The sequence below is a fragment of the Anolis carolinensis genome, chromosome 2 (assembly GCF_035594765.1).
Source record: "Anolis carolinensis isolate JA03-04 chromosome 2, rAnoCar3.1.pri, whole genome shotgun sequence".
Classification (NCBI taxonomy): Eukaryota; Metazoa; Chordata; class Lepidosauria; order Squamata; family Dactyloidae; genus Anolis; species Anolis carolinensis.
Window position 1 is genome coordinate 202,568,802 of NC_085842.1, and position 23,356 is coordinate 202,592,157.

At 38.1% G+C, this 23,356-nt stretch overlaps 1 protein-coding gene across 2 annotated transcripts in view; it reads left to right on the top strand.

Moving 5' to 3' along the window:
- The window catches only part of dgkq (diacylglycerol kinase theta), a 104,444-nt gene that overhangs the window by 11,955 nt on the left and 69,133 nt on the right, over nucleotides 1-23,356 (top strand). The window contains exons 2-3 of one of the 2 annotated variants that reach the window (XM_062971550.1): nucleotides 9,170-9,249; nucleotides 19,183-19,418. In XM_062971550.1, coding sequence (XP_062827620.1) covers nucleotides 9,219-9,249; nucleotides 19,183-19,418 — 267 coding nt within the window. In that variant the 5' untranslated portion in view covers nucleotides 9,170-9,218. The remainder of the gene's footprint in view (nucleotides 1-9,169; nucleotides 9,250-19,182; nucleotides 19,419-23,356) is intronic. The other variant, XM_062971549.1, reaches the window with a different exon arrangement.

Genomic DNA, 23,356 nt, shown 5'->3' on the forward strand with positions numbered 1-23,356 from the left:
AATGGGTCATTTTTTGACCCAATATGTTGGGTTGGTCAGATAAAAAAGTATCCAGATGGCAAAAATCAATATGTTTGTTGCCACTTTTTAACCCATACAATGTTATTGTTCTTACTTATGAGGGAAAACAGCTGACTGGAAGCAGCTTGCAGAGATTTGCAGATTTTGTTTTGTTGTGCCTGCAGTAGTTTCACTGTCCTAAATAGGAGAGTTCATTTCATGTGGATTCTGTAGTCAAACATAATCTTACAAAATTAAAATGTTCTCCCTAATAACTAGGGTTAATTAAATGCTATGAGTGAGTGCAAAAAAGAAGATAGACCGTTTTTTTAATTGTTTGTTCCTAGCCAGATACATTTCTCATACATAGCTAAACTAAAACCAATCAAACAACAACAGAGCAAAGTATTTATGGCTGGAAATGTACCCTTCAGAAGAAATTCTAATAAAACGAGATGACATTAAAAGAGGGAAGAGGCATCTGCTAATTTGCAAACAGGTGCTGAGAATCAATACATTGAAACCAGTGTCAGGAACAACCTCTTATAGAACTTGTAAATATTGCTGGTAAAAAAAACTTTGTGCTACCTGGCTGAGAATCTGGAAGGAGCATCAGTTTTTCAGACATCTTTCAAAGTTTCTTTTGTAGAAAGAGAACTTTTAGCAGTGTTTCTACAGCTTTGACCCACCAGCAATATGTCATACTTCACGGGAGGTAAATAAATGTCATTATTGAGCCAAACGATTGCCAAATTGTGATATGTTTTTGATTTGGGCTCCATTGTGTTGTTATCTAAAAAAGTATTTTTTTCAAAGCTCTCTAAGATAACATAGATGTGCATGTTGTTTTTCCTGTGGGCCTCAAACTACTATTTGTGAAGAGTCACATTGTAATTATTTTATATGCCTGTCACCATGTCATAGTGCCCATGACTGGCTTTTGAACTATTAATTGATTAAGTTAAATATATAACTGTAATGCCTGTCTGAAACCGATTTTGGCCAGATTGTAAAGTAATGAATTATAAGAATCAGTAAATGCTCACTAAATAATATGTAAGTTTAGGAAATTTTAACAGAAAAAGTTATAGAAGGCTTGTGTAAATCCAATAAATTTATGTCATTTATTTTCAGACCGTAATGCCTGGGCTTTCATCTTATCTGTAAATGGAGCAATCCAGCAACATCAAGGAAAGATCTGTATTAGCCAGTTTCCTTTCTCAGTGGCTGTCTTTCCCCATCTTAAATCTGCTGTTGATCAGAGTTTCTTCTTGAAGGTGATTGAGTGAAGGGCTATAGCTCTTTAGTAAAACTTCTAAGTAAAAGGCCCCTAGTTCAGTTTCTAGCATTTAGTGGTTAAAATGGCTAGCAGAGCTGGGTAATTTCTCTGGCCAAGAGTGGTTTCACTTTTTGTACACAATTTTGTTTGTAGAAAGTTACACACCAGCTCTCTTCCTTTTTGTTGACCATTTTTCACTAATTGGCTCAGATATTTATAGAAATGCATGCTTCTTGTTTTCTTTCCCAAATAAATATTTTGGATGGGCTCATCATTTTCCCACTGATGCATCTGAGTAATTTTATCTCCTCTGCTTACTCCCTTTCTTTCCCACTTACCGTATATCAGTGGTTCTCAACCTGGGGTCCCCAGATGTTTTTGGTCTTCAACTCCCAGAAATCCTAACAGCTGGTAAACTGGCTGGGATTTCCGGGAGTTGTAGGCCAAAAACATCTGGGGACCCTAGGTTGAGAACCACTGCCATATATACTTGAGTTTAAGTCGAGTTTTTCAGCCCTTTTTAGGGCTGAAAAAGCCCCCCCCCCCCTGCTTATACTCAAGTGAGGGTCCTGGCCAGCTTATATTTGGGTCGGCTTATACTCGAGTATATAGGTAATCAGAGTTGGACAGTCTTATCTTAAATTACAGCTTGATGTAAATATTCAAAAACATTTAACCCCAATTAATGTAATTTTATTGGTATCTATTTTTATTTTTGTAATTTACCAGTAGCTGCTGCATTTCCCACCCTCATCTCATACTCGAGTCAATAAGTTTTCCCAGTTTTTTGTGGTAAAATTAGGTGCCTCAGCTTATAATTGGGTTGGCTTATACTCGAGTATATAGGTATTCCCTTTCTTTCCTATATTGTTACTGCCATCTCCAAGACAGTTGATATCCAGAGTTCAATTGATTTTCACAGGGTGCAAAACTATTCTACAAAACTAACAAAGAATCCTATGTTGACTTAAGCATTCTTAATTTTATTACAGTATGAGTTTTTGTGGACTATATCCTCTTAATCAGATGTACGATTAGTGTTAGCCTGAATTTCAGGTAAATGTGCACAGATTCTGTGCAGAAGGTGAGATACAAAAAATAGCAGTTACAATTTCTGTATTTTTTATACTTTCTACAAGATTTTTTGACTTCTTTATCTTTTATCTCACCTTCAAGCACATGCACTGTATTCAAAGTTCTAGATAATATTTCAAGCAGCCAATGAAACAGGATATAGTTCATGCACACTCATGCTGCAATAAATCTGCTACTCTTTAATGTGACACAGCATTTTTTTAGTTAAATTTAAATCCATAGTTTAAGTCATAATTTTAAAGTTACTTGACGAACTGTTAAGCATGTTCTTTCACGGTCGGAATCACTGGGTGTTGTGTGGTTTCCGGGTTGTATAGCCATGTTCTAGCAATATTTTCTCCTGACATTTACATTTTGTTTGCATCTGTGGCTGGCATCTTCAGAGGATCATAACATGTTAAGCATGTTATTCAAAAGTATGGGGTTTTTCTTTTGTTCCATGTAGCTTGTTCTCAACTAATTTGGTAAGAGATTCCATCCTATTTCTTATTAAATTGCTGAGCGATAACATCAGCTTTCTCTTTTTCTCTCATGGTTATTTGAAATTGTAATTAAAGTACTTCACACGTGGAAGCACAATTCTCTGTTCATGAAAAACAAAGGCATTCATCCAAACTATAAAACACTACTTGTATTTTGTGAATAAGAATCTCTTCCAATCAGCTAGGTAGATGAGTATATTTTATGATAAAAACTTTTTTTTCAGTTCTTTCAGTAGGACCACACATTTATTTTAACCATTATGTCATTTTCTTCAAATAGCACCAGCACAGCTTAACAAAAATATATTGTGGAGTCCATATTACAAAATTTTTCTGGAGAGATGGGTTTTTTTTTTTTGCCTGTGGTGGGGAGATGTTGGGATCTGGGATTTTTTTGTGCATCAGGAGCCACTTGAGAAACTGTAAATTGCTTCTGGTGTGAGATAATTGGCCATCTGCAAGGACGTTGCCAGGGGACACCTGGATGTTTTGATGTTTTTCCCATCCTTGTGGGAGGCTTCTCTCATGTCCCCACATGGAGCTGGAACTGATAGAGGGAGCCCATCCATGCTCTCCCCAGGTTATATTTGAACTGTCATCCTTCAGGTCAGCAACACAACCTTCAAGTTATCAGTCCTGCCGGCACAAGGATTTAATCCACTGGGGGCTGGGGTGAGTGACTGCAATTGGCTGCAAGGAGAGGAAGGACAGTTTTATGTCCAAGTACTTGCTGTGATTGTCAAAATGCCATAGCATGAAGAATGTCTAGAAGTCATTTTCTGGTATTGGAAAACCGTGAATTTTAAAAATGTATGTGTGTGTGTTTGTGGGTGATGGTTGCAGCCTGTTTAAAGGGCAGTTTTAGTTCCTTTGGAGTGTGTGTTCCCAGGAGGGCTGTTCAATCTTGATTGATTGTCCAATCTGCAGCTTTTGGTTTTTTGTTATTTTGTATATCCTATTGGGAGAAGAAAATAAGAGCAAGTCATCCTCTCCAACCTTTTTGAGTATGTACTTCCCATTTCTTTATAAGTAGAAATGGCTGTCTTACTTTGGCACTGTATACTTCCAGGTTTCTCCTCTCTATCTCCACCAGACACACAAATATAATCTACTCAGAATAAATGTATCAGCAAGAGCTATGACCAATCTCGATAAAATAGTGAAGAGTAGAAACATCACACTGGCAACAAAGGTCTGCATAGTTAAAGCAATGGTATTCCCCATAGTAACCTATGGATGTGAGAGATTGACCATAAGGAAGGCTGAGCAAAGGAAGATAAACACTTTTGAACTGTGGTGTTGGAGGAAAATTCTGAGAGTGCCTTGGACCACAACAAGATCAAACCAGTCAATACTCCAGGAAATAATGTACGACTGCTCGCTGGAGGGAAGGATATTAGAGGCAAAGATGAAGTATTTTGGCCACATAATGAGAAGATAACAAAGCATGGAGAAGATAATGATTCTGGGGGAAATGGAAGGAAAAAGGAAGAGGTGCAGACCTAGGGCAAGATGGATGGATGGTATCCTTGAAGTGACTGGCTTGACCTTGAAGGAGCTGGGGGTGGCTATGGTTGGCAGGGAGCTCTGGCGTGGCCTGGTCCATGAGGTCATGAAGAGTTGGAAGCGACTGGACGAATAAATATCAGTTTTGCATTTGCTGATTTGATACAGACATGCATGCCTTTCAAATGAGAAATAAAATTACATTCACAGTACTATGGCCCTTTTTCGATATACATTTGGTGTCAGGCCCTGTTTCATTACATTGACTAAATACATTGTTAGTGTGCTGTACTGTTTCTGTTCATTATACTTAATGGACTTTGGATGTTTCATCTTTTTTGTGATATATACAGGCAGTCCCCAAGTTACGAACAAGATAGGTTCTGTTGGTTTTCTTCCATCATAACTGAGACATTTTTTATGTTTCCAGAATTCAACCAGGAGTTAGGATTTTGTCATATTCGTTGTAACACATTAAAATAGTGCATCCTAATATTGTGTACATTATCCCTCTTAAATCAAGACTGAGTCAACACCTTTGTTGATAATTTGTTTACTAAAAACAGCAAATACCTAAAAAGTCACACATGGCATTTAATGAGCCTTATAGATCTGAAAATGCCATCTACTAAGGTGTGATTTAATGTAATCTGTCCAAAGTATGTTTATTCCTTTAAAATCATTGTTTTAAATGTCTTCAGACTTAATAAATTAAACCCACACGACTGAATTAAACTGCATTTTCCCACCCTGGTGGATTGCACGGGTGCATTTAGGTTCAGCCAAACTAGCATTGCATATCTTGGGAAGTTTTGGAGCAAAAGAAACACCTGAAACCAACCTGAATTTTTTAAAAAATGACATCTGGAAACTTTGGGGGGCTCAGGCGCTGCACCTGGGGGTCTTTAGGGCGCACCATACCTCTGTTTTTTGTGCATAGTTGGATGGCACACTTCCAGTGAATGGCAGGTGTTGTAGCTATGTTACAGAAGAAGGGATTGGCAAAACAACTTCTGAGGATTCCATGCCTAATAAACCTCTGTGAATTCATGACATTGCCATAAGCAGACAGGAGGCTTGGAGGCATTGTATACATATATCTGATATTTTATTTTGTGTGGCTAAGGAAACTTAACTACCATCTCCTCCTAGATGAGTGGCTTGGAAACTTGCCTTATACTCTTTCTCTTTTTGTAAGCCAAAGGTTTAAAACATTTAAAAATATTTTAAACAATAATATGGGAAGTTTTCTCAGTATTCTTTTCTCTGTCTCATATACAAGAAATAACATTGGCATATGTCATTTTATGGCTAATGTATTCTAATCAACCACTGGAGAGAAAGCATTTGTTTGTTACTGGATATTCACAGAAGATGGATGAGGGTTAGGCCAAGGATCTCAGATGCCGGCTGTATGGGAGAAAACAGACCTTGGGATTTTAGGACCTTACAAAGCAAGGATCCTTTCCAGCTAGTTAATTAATTTTCCCCAAATGTTTTTCTAAAGATTGTGTTTTGGTAAACATCACACAAAATAAAATCTTTGTTTTTAATAACTGTAGAATTGCTTTGTATGTTGGGAAATATGAATATATTTAATATATATTTAAAATATATTCTTAATATATTTTTTTTACTTCTGTCCTATCCAATAATTGCCTTTATAAAAAAAATAAGTTAGCTGTAATGTAAATGGAAACATTACAGCAAAGTAGAAGGTGACAAAAACATTTTGTGTTTTTGTGTTGTGGTTTTAACTCTTTTCACTTCATGCTATTTGATACTTCTCATTCAGGTTATCATCATCTTAGCATCACTTAGCAGAATGTAACAGTATCATATTGGTAGGTGTTAATTTAGTTTCTAACACAGACATGTAATCGAGATGACTTTAAAAAAATGCGTGGGTGAGCAATAAAAAAAATTCCAAGATGCTTCATTTTAGAAGCTACAAACAATAAGAGCTGATAACTTCAAGGTCATCTTTGTTCAACTGCTGAGAGAACAATGAGGAGAAATGAGAGCAATTTAACTTCAGGCAAATTGAAGAACACATAATGAAAAGGCAGCAAGTCTTTTAAAATGGCTGCTGAATCTTTATCAGTGACACAACCATTTCCTCAATAACATTGGTGTTGCCTATCAAAGTACAATTAAAAATGAAATTGAGCCTTACTAAGTTCTGTAATTATGTGTGGAATTGAGCCACAGGCAGTATTTAAAATGGGAAGAGTTGATTTCTGTCAGCGTGTTGATGTATTTTGAATGAAGGGAAATATGAGCATAGGTCTTGTATACTTGACCATTTTAAAGATAACAGCAGTTAAAATGCTTGAATGCATGTAATGTAATTATTGAGTAGTCACCATCCTTTTACTCAGGCACCTTTTGCTGGATTAAAGTTCTCATTAAGCTAATCCTTGCCACACCAAAATATTTTCCCTGTTTAATCACTACGAATTGAAACCCTGTCAATATACACCTAATGACAGAAAGTTTGGACTCAATATATGCTCCTTTCTACTCATTGACATTCAGGTGAATTTGCCATTTTGTTGCCCATTTGTTGCTCCTAGCCTGGAGTTGTTCACAGTGTTGGTTTTCACTATCCTGAAAATATTTCTCAGTATATCACAGTGCAGTGTTTCAGACTGCTTCACTTCTATTACCTTTGTATGGGAAGCTCCTTTTAGAACAACTTTGTAGATAACAGTGGGTGGGATATAACTGTAGAAAAGGATATATCACATTAGATTTGTTAGGAAAATACAGTATCATAGTGTCCTGATAAAAATTGCAGTTGAATATTGTGTACAGCTCTGGTTGCTTTATCTTTAAAAGGATAATTTAGAACTGGAAATGGTTCAGTAAAGAAGAACTAATATGATGGGAGAAAGAGACCCTTTCCTTATGTGGAATACTGTACTACAAAATTTCTGGGTTTTCCTGTAAGGGACTAAAAAAGACAACAAAGCAATAAAACATCAAATTAAATATACAGAGTATCAGGTATACATTGAATTTTTTTCAACAAAAAATCAACCCAAAAACTTGGGTCGATGTATACCTGGGTCAGTGTAAGTGTTCTGTGCCCTGCGACACTGTTTCTTATCTTTCTGAATGCCTGGGAGGCATGCAGAGGAGGCATGCAGAGTGTATGTAGGGGGTTGATACCAAAATGAGGTTAGCCAAGGATTAGCCACTGCTGCAACCTCCAGAATCCCACAACCTGATTGGGATGCATGCTGTCGACCACATGGAACTTCTCCTGTGCATTATGCCTTCCCTTCTAGGGTGCTCAAAACATTTTACTCATGAATAAGCAAATGGAAGGTCAGTCTTGCTTTGCCTAGGTTGCCTCACATCTCATTTATTATTGCTGCATTGGCCACCACTGTCACTCCTTCCTCAACCACTCTCTCCTTATGCTCCGTTCCTTTCCTCAGGCTCTCAGGCTGCCAGTGACACTGTAGGGCTGCTCCAGATCTGTTGCCACTATGACTATAGGATGCAGTAGCTACTGTCACCAGCCCTCGGGCTTGCCATGGCCATCCTGCCACCCAAGTGCCAAAGGAGAGGAGTTCGCTGCCACCAAATCCAGTGGAAGACTAGTAATAAGAGTGTGAGCACGAGGCCTATATCAAGGAAGGAGGGAGACATCATCATGAAGATGTCATGAGTGGGAGAAATGGACTGCCCTCCCTTGCTTGCTGTCAGTGGGTTGCTTTGCTTTTTCTGATTGCTGCTTTGCTGTCCCTGTTTTGGGAAAGCTAGTTGCTGACTCAGGTGGAGGATTCTGTTATTTACTGTGTTACACACTGTGACTACTGCATGCGGCTGGCTAGAAAGGGAATCACTGTAGGAAGGAGTGACTGAGGAAAGGGAAGGATAGACAGATTCACTAATTTGTCAACAGTGTGAGGAGCCCTGTTTCCAGTAAATGAATTTGCCATTCTGGTTTTTCTCATCTCTTTTTAAAAACTCCAATTTTGTTTTGGTTTTTTTCAGCTTCTCTGTCTCCCTCACAACTCCTCTTTAATTTCTCTCTCTCTCTCTCTCTCTCTCTCTCCCCCCCCCCCCCCCAACACACACACTACACCGGGGCTTACCACCCACCTCCACCTTTCAATATGTGCTGGTGTACTCTTCTCTTCTCCCACTACTCCAGCCCTGGCAATTTTCATATAACTTCTCAGACTCTCAGGGAAGAAATTGCAGGACCTTCATCTCTGATGCTCTTCCTCTTTTCTTTAGATTAGACATGTATACCTTATTCCCATTTCTCTCTTTTTCTCCTTCCCCTTCCATCCTTCCCTCCTCTATGTGGATACTACACGCATAGCATATACTTGAAATAAAAGATTAGCAGTTCATATTCTTGTGTCTACAGTACATATATAGACACACAGACATAAATATATGCATGTACTTTTGTTTGAGTGAGCGAGATGAGAGGTGAGTAAGTGCATGTTTGTAGAGGAAGAGGGGACAGTATTGGTAGATAGTCAAGATTTGCTGATGGGGAAGCCCCCTACCCTCTGCAGAATGATCTTCAGTTAATCCACAGGTATAGAAAAATCCATAATTTGGGACCAAAGTCTGTCCTCAAGTTATATATGACATTGACTTAAACATGTATATATATTAAATGACACCAAGTCATTCTCCTTTATAATTCTTGGTTTTATACAGGGAAAGGGAAGTACTGTTTTACTCATTACATGATTAAATTCAGGATGAATGCTGTCATTTGGATTAAATTTTCTCTGGGAAAAGATAAATTAACACAAAACTTTATTTTTCACAGTTTGCAACTTTATGTCTCATGAGAAGTGCCTGAAGCACGTGAAGATACCATGTTCATGTGTTGCTCCAAGTCTTGTAAGGGTAAGTTAACTATGATTTATGATAAGCTCAGTCCATAAATAAGTAAAAATAAACACACACAATATATTTTATATATTTACATATATAAATAAATGTGTATTTCTTAAGCAGAGTTTTGACTTTCCTTCTGCTTTTTTCACTTTTTTCTTTTTAACTTAAAACATTTGCCCCTAAACTTAAAAGTTATTTGCCCCTAAACATAGGTTTTAAAATGTCATTTTGATATGTTAACTAATTCAAATGTCAGTTACAAGAAGAATAAGTAGAAAAGGGTATCACTATCCCAAACAGCTGGAATGTATTCAAGTGTTAAAATGCTGATTAGCTGAACTGAATTAAGATATTATTTGCATATTAAAACTCTTTGGTTATACTATTTATGTCTGTTTTAGTATCAGAATTATATTTTGAAAATAAGATTGTTGTAGTATTAGTAGTATTTTATGCTGGCTGTGTCTTCTGATGTGTACTGTATTTGTGATAATGATTGTGGTATTTGCCTTGATGTAAATAAAATTTGACAACTTAAATAGTTTATGATGTGTAGCAGCATTTGGCTGTCATAGCAAAATAGGCCCATCATTAAGGATTTGACTTTTAAAAATAAATTTGTAAAAGTTTATTCAATATCTGTTATAAATAAATGTGTATTATTCATGTGAAAATATTGATAGATAATTCCCTGTGTACATGATGAATACAATTCAGATGAGACTATATATCTCACATGATGTAGCTTTCTATAGCCCTGTGATTTTATATGTATGTGCAGGTGTGGCTCTTGGTGAATACAGATTTTTAGTGTTTAATGTAAAAAGATGGAGAGTCATAATTAGCTATACATTTTTTTTTTATTTCTAAGATGACATTGATTGTAAGATGCATACTAAATTCATTCTATCTCTCTCTATATATGCAGTCCCCAAGTTATAAACAAGATAGGTTTTGAAGGTGTGCTCTTAAGTTGAATTTGTATGTAAGCCAGAATAGGTACATTTTTAAAGCATAACTCCAGCCATATACACACACATATATGTACATTTGTTATAGTCTGCTGCCCTATTAAGCACTTTTAATGGATTGTTGTTCTACTCCTACTTCAGGGTTAGCTTTTTAAAACTTGCTTTGTTAAATGAACAGTATTTTTATCTTGAACTTCCTCCAGGGTGGCAAACCAATCCATCCTTTGTCATTCTTAAAGAAATTTTGTAAGTTAAGTGGACTGTGCCACTTACCATTTCGCATCATCTTTCATTTTAAGCCAGGGAATGAGGAAGCTTAGAATAGACCAGACTTCCCCATCTGATGCCATGACATCTGTACATGTTGGATTACACAAATAATATTTACTATTACTGTGCTGGTGGAGATGATGGGAATAATAGGTGGGAATTCTGTTAGGAATATAAGCATGCAAATTTGTCCTTTACAGTGTGGATTTCCTTTTTGGGCTGGTACAGGGATTGGTATTACCTCCCACCCTCTGCAGTGCTTAAAGACTGTAAAGCCCTTGTGACCACATGTCTATTTCACGCTATATGGAAATAAGGCAGAATTGGAGACATACCAGGCTACATGCTCATAGCCAATGATGACTTCAGGATTGAAATCTGCCAGGGTTCTCTAACCTTTTCAGCACTTCTGTAATGATTGTGCATCTGAGTGTGGGGAGTTATCCCCACATCTCTAATCCTGCTGCTTCCATTAATCATGGAATGGGCAGGTGGGGTGGCTTCAGGGGCTTGATAGTTAGTTGGGGAGAAGGTATGTAGCTCAATGTAGTATAGATTTACAAGCATATTTGCCCCCTGTTGGATTGAGGTCATAGTCTAACACATATGTGAAGGTTGGGCAAAGTTAGAGGAAAAAATACAGTTATTTAAAGCAGATGATACTGGAAAGAATAAAATGGTCCAGTTCGCTATAAGGCAGTTTCTTCTGTGACCAAGCTAAGAATTTCCATACTATAACCCTTACACCACTAGCTCTTCTTGAGCTCATTTCTCAACATTATTTGTAATGTTCATTTTGTAATGTCCTTACCAACGTCTGGAAAAGATTTTGGATCAAATGCAATATTTATTTCTGATGTAAATGTATGGTCCACATAGCATGCATAACTGAACTCACACGATTAGCAAAATGCTTGGTATATAAAATAATGGCTGAAATACTATAAAGTCATAATTCCCTGTCTAGTCTTGTAAGCTAATCAGGGGTCAGCTATGATGAGTACATGGATGGGACACCACTAATGAACACCAAGTGCTGTAAGTTCTATTTCAAAACAAAGGAGCTGACATGTGCTTAAGAAAACCCTATGAAATTATTGGGGGTCACCATAAGTCAACAGGCGACTTGAAAGTGTGCACACAAACACATAAAATGTCAATGGGATTGGTGCCCATGGCTGGAGGAAAGAGTTCGGCATCTCTCTGCGCTTTTTGCATTTTCCTCATTCTTCCGTAGATAAATGGATCTTTCAATCGCTTCATTTAGATTTTTCAGATTGGACGCATTGAATCTATCCTTGAAGATAGCAAAGTTCATCATTTGATAGCAAAATAGCTTGATATCCATTCCCCTAGAACACCATCTTATATTGATTCAAGTTCTAGTGTTTGCTCCTTTCCATGGTAGGAAAAATTTGAATCCATCTGAAAGGATTGTATATTCATTGCTGAAATTGAGTTCAATAGAAATGTGGTGGCTTTTCTTGCCAGTCCTGGTGTAGTCAAGCAAGAATAGTTTCCCAAAGATCTGAGCATTTTGCACAATATTCTTCGTGGTGGTAAAAATAATCCAACAGTTACGTTTGGTCAAGGCTCATCAGTAGCACTGTTACATGTGTGATATCTTGTCTCTCCAGCTATGTTTCTCTTGGAATCTGCAACAACAGTAATGGCCACCTAGCAGCAGCCATTTAATATCCACAGTGCCCCAGGTATAGTATTGTTATAAGGCAGGGATAGTGTGTTAAAGCGCTGAGCTGCTGAACTTGCAGACCGAAAGGTCCCAGGTTCAAATCCGGGGAGCAGATTGAGCGCCCGCTGTTAGCTCCAGTTTCTGCCAACCTAGCAGTTCGAAAACATGCAAATGTGAGTAGATCAATAGGTACCACTCCGGCGGGAAGGTAACGGCGCTCCATGCAGTCATGCCGGCCACATGACCTTGGAGGTGTCTACGGACAACGCCGGCTCTTCAGCTTAGAAATGGAGATGAGCACCAACCCCCAGAGTCAGACACGACTGGACTTAACATCAGGGGAGACCTTTACCTTTTACCTAGACAATTGAAAGGTTCAGGGAGCACAGTTGTCATCTAGGAGATCTTGGAGGGCCAACAACCACCCCATCTCTCAACAAGGGACTTGGAGCGCTTCCAATCATAAAAAGAACATAATAGATACATAAAATGACTGAGTGATGTAATGAATTAAAACGAGTAAAAATTAACACAAAACAATAGACATATAAACAATTATTATATAAAACAATTTAATCAAGCTTTTAAAAGTCCAAACCATTGCATTGATTAATATGAGCCATGTAGTCAGTTTAGTAGTTAAGAATTCTTACTTTAGCCATTGTTGACATCCCCCCCCCCCACACACACACACCTCTGGGAGGTCTGAAAGCGTTTTCACCATGTTTAAAAAAAGTCCTCTATTGGGCTTAAATTGGTCCAAGGGTCCTGCAGAAAAATGTGGTAGAAATGCACCCCATCCCCAGTTGATATTTTTCAGCCTTTTAAGACAAAATATTTTTGAACATTTTTGCAAACATATTTTTTGACCTCAGGAAGTCTCCAGATCTGGTAGAAATGCTCTGTACATCACCTGGAGCGCATTGAGGGCATTCTGGAGCATGACATTTTTTGAAAAAAATATATGCCAAAAACACATTTGTAACCTCATGGGCCCCCCACAATTTGCCTATCCCATAAAGGTATTGTGATGTGAGAATGGCCATTTAGCTAAATATTCTTCATCTCCAAATGGTGGTGTGTGTTTGTTTTTGTATGTGTAAAAGAGAGAATTTTCTTAAGAAATCTCTCTTATTTGAATTTTTTGCTCTGTTCTCATTGGGTGCCTTTCTCCTTGTCCAATATGGAGAATAGATCCAGAGACAAAGAATGCATGAAGAAAATTGTGAAATTTGTTTCTGGTCCTTGAGTTCTGTTTGAGTCAGATAAAAGCAGTTAGAAGGTAAGCTAGTATTTTAGTAATGCGGAAACACAGATGTTTAAGTATAGATCACCCATGGTCAAACTATTGAGATAGTGAAGGACAGAGGATAGGTAGCACTATACATGGAGTATAGGGTGACGATCAGGAGTTCATGTATCATTTCAGTGTAAAGGACATACAGCAATTCTGTTGCATGGTTGTTGATGTAGATAGAGTGGGCACAAGAACACTTTAATTCAAAATATACTGACTGTTCATCCTTAATGCTAAACTGATGTGGCAAAAATAAAACCAGACCCTCAACTAAATCCTTCCAAAGATCATTGCTGCCACACATTGTATCAGATTGTTTTTGCAGATTGTTTTTAAAGTCTTCGTACCCATGCTACTTTCACAATATTGGATAGATCTTTGTGCAAATGCTAGTTTAGCCCTTAGGACAGAGGTGTCAAACTTGTGGCCCTCCAGGTGTTTCAGGCTCCAACTCCCAGAAGTTCTAGTGAGCTTGTGCAATGGGCAGGAATTCTGGGAGCTGAAATCCAAAACACCTGGAGGGCTACAGGTTTTATACCTCTGCCTTAGGAAGTCCTCTTTTTTAGTCCTTTGATTTTTTACCCAAGAAAACCAGGGAATTTCCATGACAGGCAACCTGAAGGCACGTGCATGGATACACATGCACACACACACAATATGTGTTCTCTGCCCTTTTCTGAATTAATTGGTGACTTAATCTTTATCAAGGCTACTTTGTGTCAGGATAGGAAACAGGGTTCAAAGTGGATTTGCACACCCTGTTTAAGAGGAAGTCTGTCTTAATATTAATAATGATTAGTGCTAAACAGATTTAACACTGGAGGGAGCAAGGAGAAGAAAGTTGCAAAAGAGGGACTATGTGAATCCCAGGGACTGATTCTGGATGAGCAAGCCATGGCTTGCACAAGGGAGCCAGTGTTGTGTCTCCACTGTTTTCCCATGTCATCAGTCACACACAGATGTGTACTCACATGCATTCATGTATATCCAAGAAATTTGAAAACATAAGGCTGTTTTGAAAAGGTGTGGTTTGTGCACAGCTGGCTGTGTGCTTTACAAAGCAGGCAAATTATCTTACTGACAAGATTATGAAGCAATAACACAGCTTTATTTTCCCTTAAATGTTTATACAGAGATGAAGGTTTGATTAGTATACCAATCCTTTAACGCTAACTTTCAAGCTGTTCTTAATAGCAGACTTGGATAGAGAGAAAGAGAAAAGCAAAGGGTTGCAGCTCACCAAACAAGGTAGTAGGGAAATAGTGAGGCATGGCTTGGGAAGCTACTTGACAAGTTTTGTTTTGTTTTGTTTTTTTATTGCACAGAGTGTGGATAAATGTGGAACAAAAGGAAAAGATGGTCAGAGGAGGGGAATACAAAGTGCCTCGGATCCTAGTTGACTACATCTCTTTATGGATGGAGCGCAGAAGCTGCCTCCTGCTCTGTTAGATTTTTTAAAATGAATTTAAAGTGGAGCAATCACTCCCAGGCAATTTTGAGCATCCGGCTTTCAAGGAACAGATCTTAATACAGTAGAGTCTCACTTATCCAAGTTAAACGGGCCGGCAGAAGCTTGGATAAGCAAATCTCTTGGATAATAAAGAGGGATTAAGGAAAAGCGTATTTGACACATTTGACAGAAAAAGCAGTTCAATACGCAGTAATGTTATGTTGTAATTACTATATTTACGAATTTAGCACCAAAATATCACAATATATTGAAAACATTGACTACAAAAATGGCTTGGATAATCCAGAAACTTGGATAAGCGAGGCTTGGATAAGTGAGACTCTACTGTATATACAAGATGGTTCTGAAGAGATAGGTGGTAAGAAGGAGACCAAATAGTTGGCTTAAACATTCAAGTGGTTGATATTATGATTGCTTGCCAATTTCAGATTTTCTTAGAGGATTATGCAGATCAATTTCAATCGAATTTCAATCGAATTTCAAGCCATAATGTGATGATGAACAGTTTTAGCTGCAGTGACCTACTCCAGGTGAAAAGTGGGGAGTGGTGTTATCTACAATCTTTCCTAGCCAGAGATAATCTAGCTATATTATTTCATGCACTGCTTTTTTAATTAGATGGCTGCAGTGCTATCTATATGGGGTTGTTCTTGAAAATGATTCAAAATACTGAATGCAAAGTGCAAGGGCTAGAATTCTGACAAGAGCATCGGCTTATAAATCCACCATTGCACCAACAGCTGCACAGCAACAAGAGATGCTATAAGCAACTGTTAGCTTGCAAGAAAAGGGAAGCCATGAAAAATAACTGGGCATGGCTCATTCAAGCAGTCAAATCCAAAGACTCAGCTATCTTCTGGCATATTACATTAAGCACCCAAACTTATTATTGACCCATGGTAAACTCTCATATCCCCCCAGGAACCGGGGAGGTATACTTTCAGGATTTATATATGGACACTGCTTCTGGATGTGACTGGTTAAACCCAGATATAGAAAATCTTCCAACAGCGACAGAGATCAAGAACCTGGTTGCTTGATTAAGACCAGGACAGTCCCCAGGAGAAGATCTAATTCCATCAGAGGTCATTAAGAACACTTTGGATTCCTGAACCCCTATCTTAACCTCATTGTTCACATGTATCAACAAATATGACCAAATCCCCAAAGATTGGGGTTTTGAAATCATTGTCCCCATTTATAAAAAGAAGGGAAAAATGGATGACCCTGCAAATTACAGACCAATTAGCCTCCTCAATACAATTAGCAAATAATATGCAAGACATCTACAATGAAAACTTCAGGACTGGCTGGAACAGGAAAACATACTTGCCAAGAAGCAAGCTGGATATAGGGAAGGCTGCTCCACCATAGACCAATGTCTAGTATTATAATATCTAATAGAAAAATACTCTTCCTGTAACACATCTTCATTCTATGTTGCCTTCATATACTTTAAAGCTGCTTTTGACTCCATTTCCCAAGTTGAGCTATAGGAAAAACTGGAGACCCCCTCTATTGATTGATGACCGCTATTCCTAATTCGCCTACTCCATGAAGTGTCCTCAGAATAAGATGCAACTCCCAGGGCCACCTCACCAAAGCAGTAGAAACTGAGAAAGGTGACAAGCAAGGTTGCATCCTGTCCCCACTACTTTTCAACTTTTACATCAACTCCCTGGTGGATCATCTTGTCAACTTGGACTTTCACCTCCCAAAATTTGCAGGAAGTCATATCATCACATTAATTTTTAGCAGATGCTGCTGCACTACTTTCAAGAACACCTATTGGCCCAAAAAGAGCATTGAGAACATTAATACAATACTGCAATGCAGATCACTTACAAATCAATTACCAGAAAACCAAAATCATGGTATTTGCCAATAGACCCAAAAGCCACTTCTGGAGCATAAAAGGACATAAAATCGAGCAAGTCCCATGTTTCAAATATCTGGGAGTAGTCCTCCACTCTTCCAACAGTAGAAAAGTGCAGGGCTCCCATTTGTTTGAGATTGCTCAAAGAAGCTCTATAGCCATCCTAAAATACTTCAAGACTAAAGGGGCGCCACTTCATACCTGAAGCACGCAAACTATTTGACGCCAGATCAGTAGCACAGTTCCTGTAGGCCCCTTCTCCAATTTCGCTCTACTTGAGCTTGTGCCATCAAAATTTTGGGTGGGTTGTCATACTCAACTACTGGCTTCGACTGTCCCTTTCACCCCATGGACTTGCCCCAAAAAAGCTGGGGGATAACTTCCAGTCCACATGGAAGTAGGCAGTACTATCCAAAATCTCATCCCTGGGCTTTTCTCCAGGGCTACTACTCAGCATGGGATATTGACAAGCCAAAACGCTCATAAAATAACATATAATAGACACAGAGTGCCAATCAGATCTACCTTGCACCCCATCCTTTATCAGCAATGAAGCCATGAGATATCTTGCCTCCTCTATAGCATACTTAGTCAATCTAGAGTGCCCAACCACCGGAGGGCCTTTACCCTGGCACAATGTAATGCCCTGTCATTATGTTCAAAATGTTCCATTTTCCATGACAGAGCATCTTATAGAAATCATATGACAAAAGTTTTAAAGGAATTATACTAATTTTAATCTGATTTTGGGTAGCCCCCAGTGGTGCAATGGGTTAAACCCTTGTGCCTGCAGGACTGCTGACCGACAGTTCGGCGGTTAGAATCTGGGGAGAGTGGGTGAATTCCCTCTGTCAGCAACAGCTTCCCATGCCGGGACATGAGAGAAGCCTCCCACAAGATGGTAAAACATCAAAAAACATCCAGGCGTCCCCTGGGCAACGTCCTTGCAGACAGCCAATTCTCTCACACCAGAAGCGATTTGCAGTTTCTCAAGTCGCTCCTGAAAAAGAAAACCTGATTTTGGAGTGCTGGTTGATGTTTAAAGCCTTAAATATTCTAGGTATATATGGGAACACCTTCTCCCATGTATGCTTGCTCAAAGATTGAGGGTCTACTAAATTGGCTTTCTCTGAATTCTTCAGTTGTGGAATTCTTTCTCTTCGGAGATCCAGTTGGTATTGACCTTGATTTCAGTGCCTGCTGAAAATATGGATTTTTATTAAACATTTTGGGTATAGTGATTTTGTCCATATGTGTGACCTATACACAGTTTTATATTGTGTTTACCTGACAAATTATTTGATACCTTTTTCGAATGTTTAACTTATGTCTTACTATATTACATTTTAAAAGTTCTTCTCATTGTTCATTTAAAATGTTTTGGTTGTGTGTTGCCTTGTACTGTGACTGTACAGGGCAGAATATAAATATTCTGAAAATTAAAAATTAAAATTGGAATTCGTAATCAAATTTTTCTGTCTCTCTCCAAAGTCCCTATTGTGAGGGTGTCTGTATGTGTTTTGCTTGAGCTCCAGAACACTATCCTAGGTGCAGCTTGTGACTACTGGATAAATTTGCATTTGACTTAGATTTAGCTGTTCATAAAGGGTGATCTTCCTTTTTTACTTTCTCTTTTAGTTCTTAGGTACAACTTTCTTTAATCCCAACAGCCATGCTTCTGAAAGACAGTAAAATGTACAGAATCAAAAGGTGTCACTAGGGATTCCAAGGTGGTACTCTAATTTGCTGATCTATTATGAGTTGCAGATGCTTGTTGTCATTTCTGACTTAAAGCGACCCTAAGACAAACCTATCAAGGGGTTTTCTTGGGCAGAATTTGTTTTGAAGGTTTTATTTTCCTCTGAGACAAAGCACATGACTTTCCAGAGGTCACCCAGTGGGTTTTCATGGCTAAGTAGGATTTGGAACCTGTTCTCCCAGTGTCCTGGTCCAACACGCAAACCACTATATTTTGCTGGCTTTCTGGAGATGTTTAAGACTGGGCCAATTTAACCATACCCTTATTAGTTGTTCGGCTGGAGTGACATCAGGGGAATTAGTACATTTGCATTTAACCAGACTTCCTAAATGTCACATAGTGAAATAGGGCAATTCTGGGTTGAGTCACAATAGGGAACACACAGTACATTGAACTACAGATTTCACAATAGTCAGGCATTATGATCAAGATCCTTCTTGCAAGCTGCTATGGATTTCCTACACATATAACTTTTATCTGAACAGTATTACATATTAGACGAGGCATTAAGATGATGCCAAGAGGCGTGTAAAATTTAAGCTACTTCGGAATAAAAGTGGTTAGGGCTTGAGGTGCTCATTTATATTCCTGATTGTACATTTTAGGGTACAGAATGAAAAGGAGAAGAAACAGTTTCTTTGTGGCAATTAATATGACTAGATTCATAGAACTGGAAGTAAGCACAAGGACCATCTTATCCAACCCTGCCATGCTGCAATACACAACTAAAGAATCTTTAAAGTTCTCACCCAACGTCTGGTTAAAGACCTCTAAAGATGGAGAGATCACCATCTTCTGTGACAATCTAGTCCACCCTCAACAAGGGAGATTCTATAACAAGGTATATTCACAACAGTTGCTGCAGGCTTCTGGAGATAAGATGTGAAATTGGTTTTGTTTCATTTGGGATTCACAAATAGCTGCAAATGTACAGTATGTCATCCATAAGATCATTTGAAAACCATGTTCAAATATGATGTCAATTTTTAAATTCAGCAGTATTAATTATAATCCTAGTTGAGGTTTCAAAAGACTGCAATCAGGGGCTATCTTTGCATGTTATGTTTCTGCTGTGATTTAATTCAGTGTTCTGTGTCAAACTATAAGTAGGCAAAATCTTGTCTTTGCACTAGATTGTCTGTCATTTGGTGCAGCTACAGAGAGTGCTTTTGATTTCTGTGCCAAAGCTCAAAGACACTTTTCCTTTTGGAAAATAGCATCCCCATTGAGTGCATGGCTTTGGGACTTCAACATTACCAAGTGTCAAGGAATATTCAACTACTGCTGTTAATGGCAGATGGATTGATGGGCTGGCAAGTTAATCTTCAGCTGTACAAAAGCAGCCAGATGGGATGTCTGTTTTGTGTGTTGGCTTCAGAAAGCAAACATTCGACTTGGCTCTCAGCTTAAAACACACAACAGAAGGCTTAATGACAGTTTATTCTATGTATGGGAAGCTTTTATTTTTGTGTCTGTTCTCCTTGCTAACTATACAAAGTGTCTATTTATGGAAAGCTGTAATATATGAAGGGGTGTTAAAGATTTTTCCCTGCTGGATTCTTAGAACAAACTAATACTGTGGAAAAAATAAATTGCATTTTTAAAAAATGCAGTGGGGATAGGAAATATGGCAAAGAACTTCATCTGAATTTTTTGTTTGATCTTAAGTGAAACTGGATTATCTTGGTGTCTTGCTGAAAATGTCACACTTAAAACAGGACTGAGAATTCAAGGTCACGTAAAGGCTCATGAACTCAGAAGGATGGCATGAGTCAGATAAGTTCTATGTCCACGATTTTCAAAGACTGAATTACAGAGTTTGCTTACTGTGACTAATCTTGGTTGCTTGGACTTGCTTATGAGCTGGCTGAAGGCCATGATTCTTAAGAAAGTTTTCTGTGAAATGCTTGTATTGTCAAACGGACTGTACCTATTTTTGTTCAACCGAAGGGATGTACAGTTCTTCTCAGAAAGTCTTGCTTCTTATGTTCTGAAGAACTCAAAAGCTTGTTCATCTCTTTGTGGCATATAGTGTGTTCCAGAAGTATTCACACATGCACCTTTAGACTTCCCACATTTTATTGTGTTACAAACTGGTATTGAAATTGATTTAATTTGCAGTGTTACCATTTAGTATACTCAAGATTCTCAAAGCTGTGAAGGTGCACAATAGCTTTTTATGGACACAGAAGTAAAGTGAATGAAAAAAAATCAGTACTTTTTGATTATATGACTCTTATCTACCTGGGTCATTTCTTGATAAAAGCATCACTGACAGCAATTACAGTTCTGAGTCTTCTTGAGTAAGTCTTTGTCAGCTTTGCACATCCAAATCTTATAAATTTTGTCTGTTCTTTTTGGCCAAATTCCTTTAGTTATGACTACTGGTTCATAATAACTTTCTGATCTTGCCACATATTCCTTTTTTACTTGATTTTATGAAATTTTCATAGTACATTAAAAACAACAACAGAAATAGATCAAATACAAAATAAACCCCATAAAATATTCCCACATGCGTCATCACTGCCAACTAAAATTGATGGAGCCTCTGGTGGCCTAGGGGATAAAAGCCTTGTGACTTGAAGGTTGGGTTGCTGACCTGAAGGCTGCCAGGTTCGAATCCCACCCTGAGAGAGCGCGGATGAGCTGCCTCTATCAGCTCCAGCTCCATGTGGGGACATGAGAGAAGCCTCCCACAACATCAAAACATCCGGGCGTCCCCTGGGCAACGTCCTTGCAGACGGCCAATTCTCTCACTCCAGAAGCAACTCCGGTTGCTCCTGACACGAACAAACCCCCTAAAATTGACAAATAAACCCTATCGGTCCCTTTAAAAATAAACAAGTAAATAAATATACAATGCCCACTTGTTTTAAATAACACATGTTAAAGTTTTTTTTGAAAACTACACGTCTTTTATAATAGTAAATTTAATTATCAATAAACTTTAGTGCCTCAAGTTTCCATTTGATATTGTAAAATTCACTAGAGTGAAAGGGCACAATTTATCTAGGGCTATTAGTGCATTTCTTCTTCACATAAGATTTCCCAGTAGAATGGCCATATATCTGAAATTGATAGAGTAGTATCTTGCAAAGACAGCTAATCTTGCATAACTGTTTCAGAACTTTCTTATTAATGTCTACAACTTTGAGCACCTGATGCAATAAAGGTATTGTGGCAAATGTGCTGGCACATAGCAATGTAGAAATTAGTGGTGGGTCACTTCAACTACTGTGGTGATACGGATTTTTATGTACACATGGACTATGGTCTACTCCTTTGTATTATACATATTGGTCTATGTTATATATGTGGAGCTGAATTTAGAAGGTTCTCCTTGTTTTGTATTCCATCTTTTGGCAAATTTCTGGAGAAGGAATGTTGATGAGAGCGACTGTGTGTGTGTGGACAGTCCCCCCTCTTGACACAGTGTAAAGCTTGATATAATTAAATGCTATTCAGAGATGAGCAAGATAAGGCTGAATTGTGGTTTATAACTGAATTTACATAAAATGAATTTTTGAATAAACTCCACACTATAGCCAGTTGTCACTTTCTGTCATGAAAAGTCAAATTGGCCTTTTAGGAACTACCCTGACCTGCAAAAAGGAGATGGCTCTTGGGTGAGGTGATTGTGCAAGAAGACTATGAAATGAATAAGAAAAAGGATGAAAGGGTGCAAAGCTGCTACTTTTAACAAATAATTGTGGTTACATGAAACTGAGATGCCAACACTGAACATAGTGTGCTTCCAGAGGAGCTCTGGATCAAATTATTGTGCATACTCATGTGTAAGTCAACCTCATGAAGATGATTGTTTTGAGGTTAAATTGTGGATTTTGATATGACCCTTGGATAAATTGATGGTAAAACCTAGGAATGTGTAACAAATGAAGTAAAGGATGTACATTTTTCTACTTTAAAATACTATATTAATAGGATGGATTGTAGTCTAACCTATTTGAGACAGGTAAGCATTGGTTGGGTGTGGGACCCTGTGGACCTATCAAAGAGTAAGGAAATTGAGTCACAGCGGGGAGAATGGGGTGGGTGAAGGCATCAATCCTTGTTTTATATTCTCCCAGTACAGGCTGAGACGAGATCTTAGCCCATCCCAGAAGAATAAAAAATAAGAACCACCCCCACCCCCCACTGTGGCATGGAAGCACCAAATAGCTGCAACCTTTTTCCTACCCAGGTTATAATGATCCATAGCTCAGTCAACCCTAGTTTTTAGGGTGGATTTTTTGATCAAATTTGTCTTAACTTAAACATTATATATGGTAGGTCATGCTCCAGACATGGCTTTTCAGGATAAATTGTTCTGCTTCTTATTTGACTTTTTGTGTCATGGTAAATACTTTTCACCAGCTTTTGGCAATGTATATTGTTTTCAGTTTGTAATCTTGCATGTCATTGTTCAAAGTCTGCCAATGTAACGAAAACTTGCACGGTAAAGGGAAACCCCTACCAAACTTAAACAGGAAGCATAACTGCTGAAGATAGCTAGAAATAGAATAGGCATCCTTGTACTACAAATAGCTATTCGTGCTTTCATTCTCTAGAAGTAAGCTATTTATTTTGTTTCTGTTCATTTTTTAAAAAAAGAAAGCAAGTTCCATTCAGTGTTGTTTTTAAAACCATATTGTCAAATGTTTCAGTGTTTTACTTTGTGATATTAAAAATAACTTTAGTTTTGCAACTCCCTGTTGTATTTTCTTCATTCAACCTTAACATTTACAGGAATAACCCTCACCCAATCTAAGACCCCAT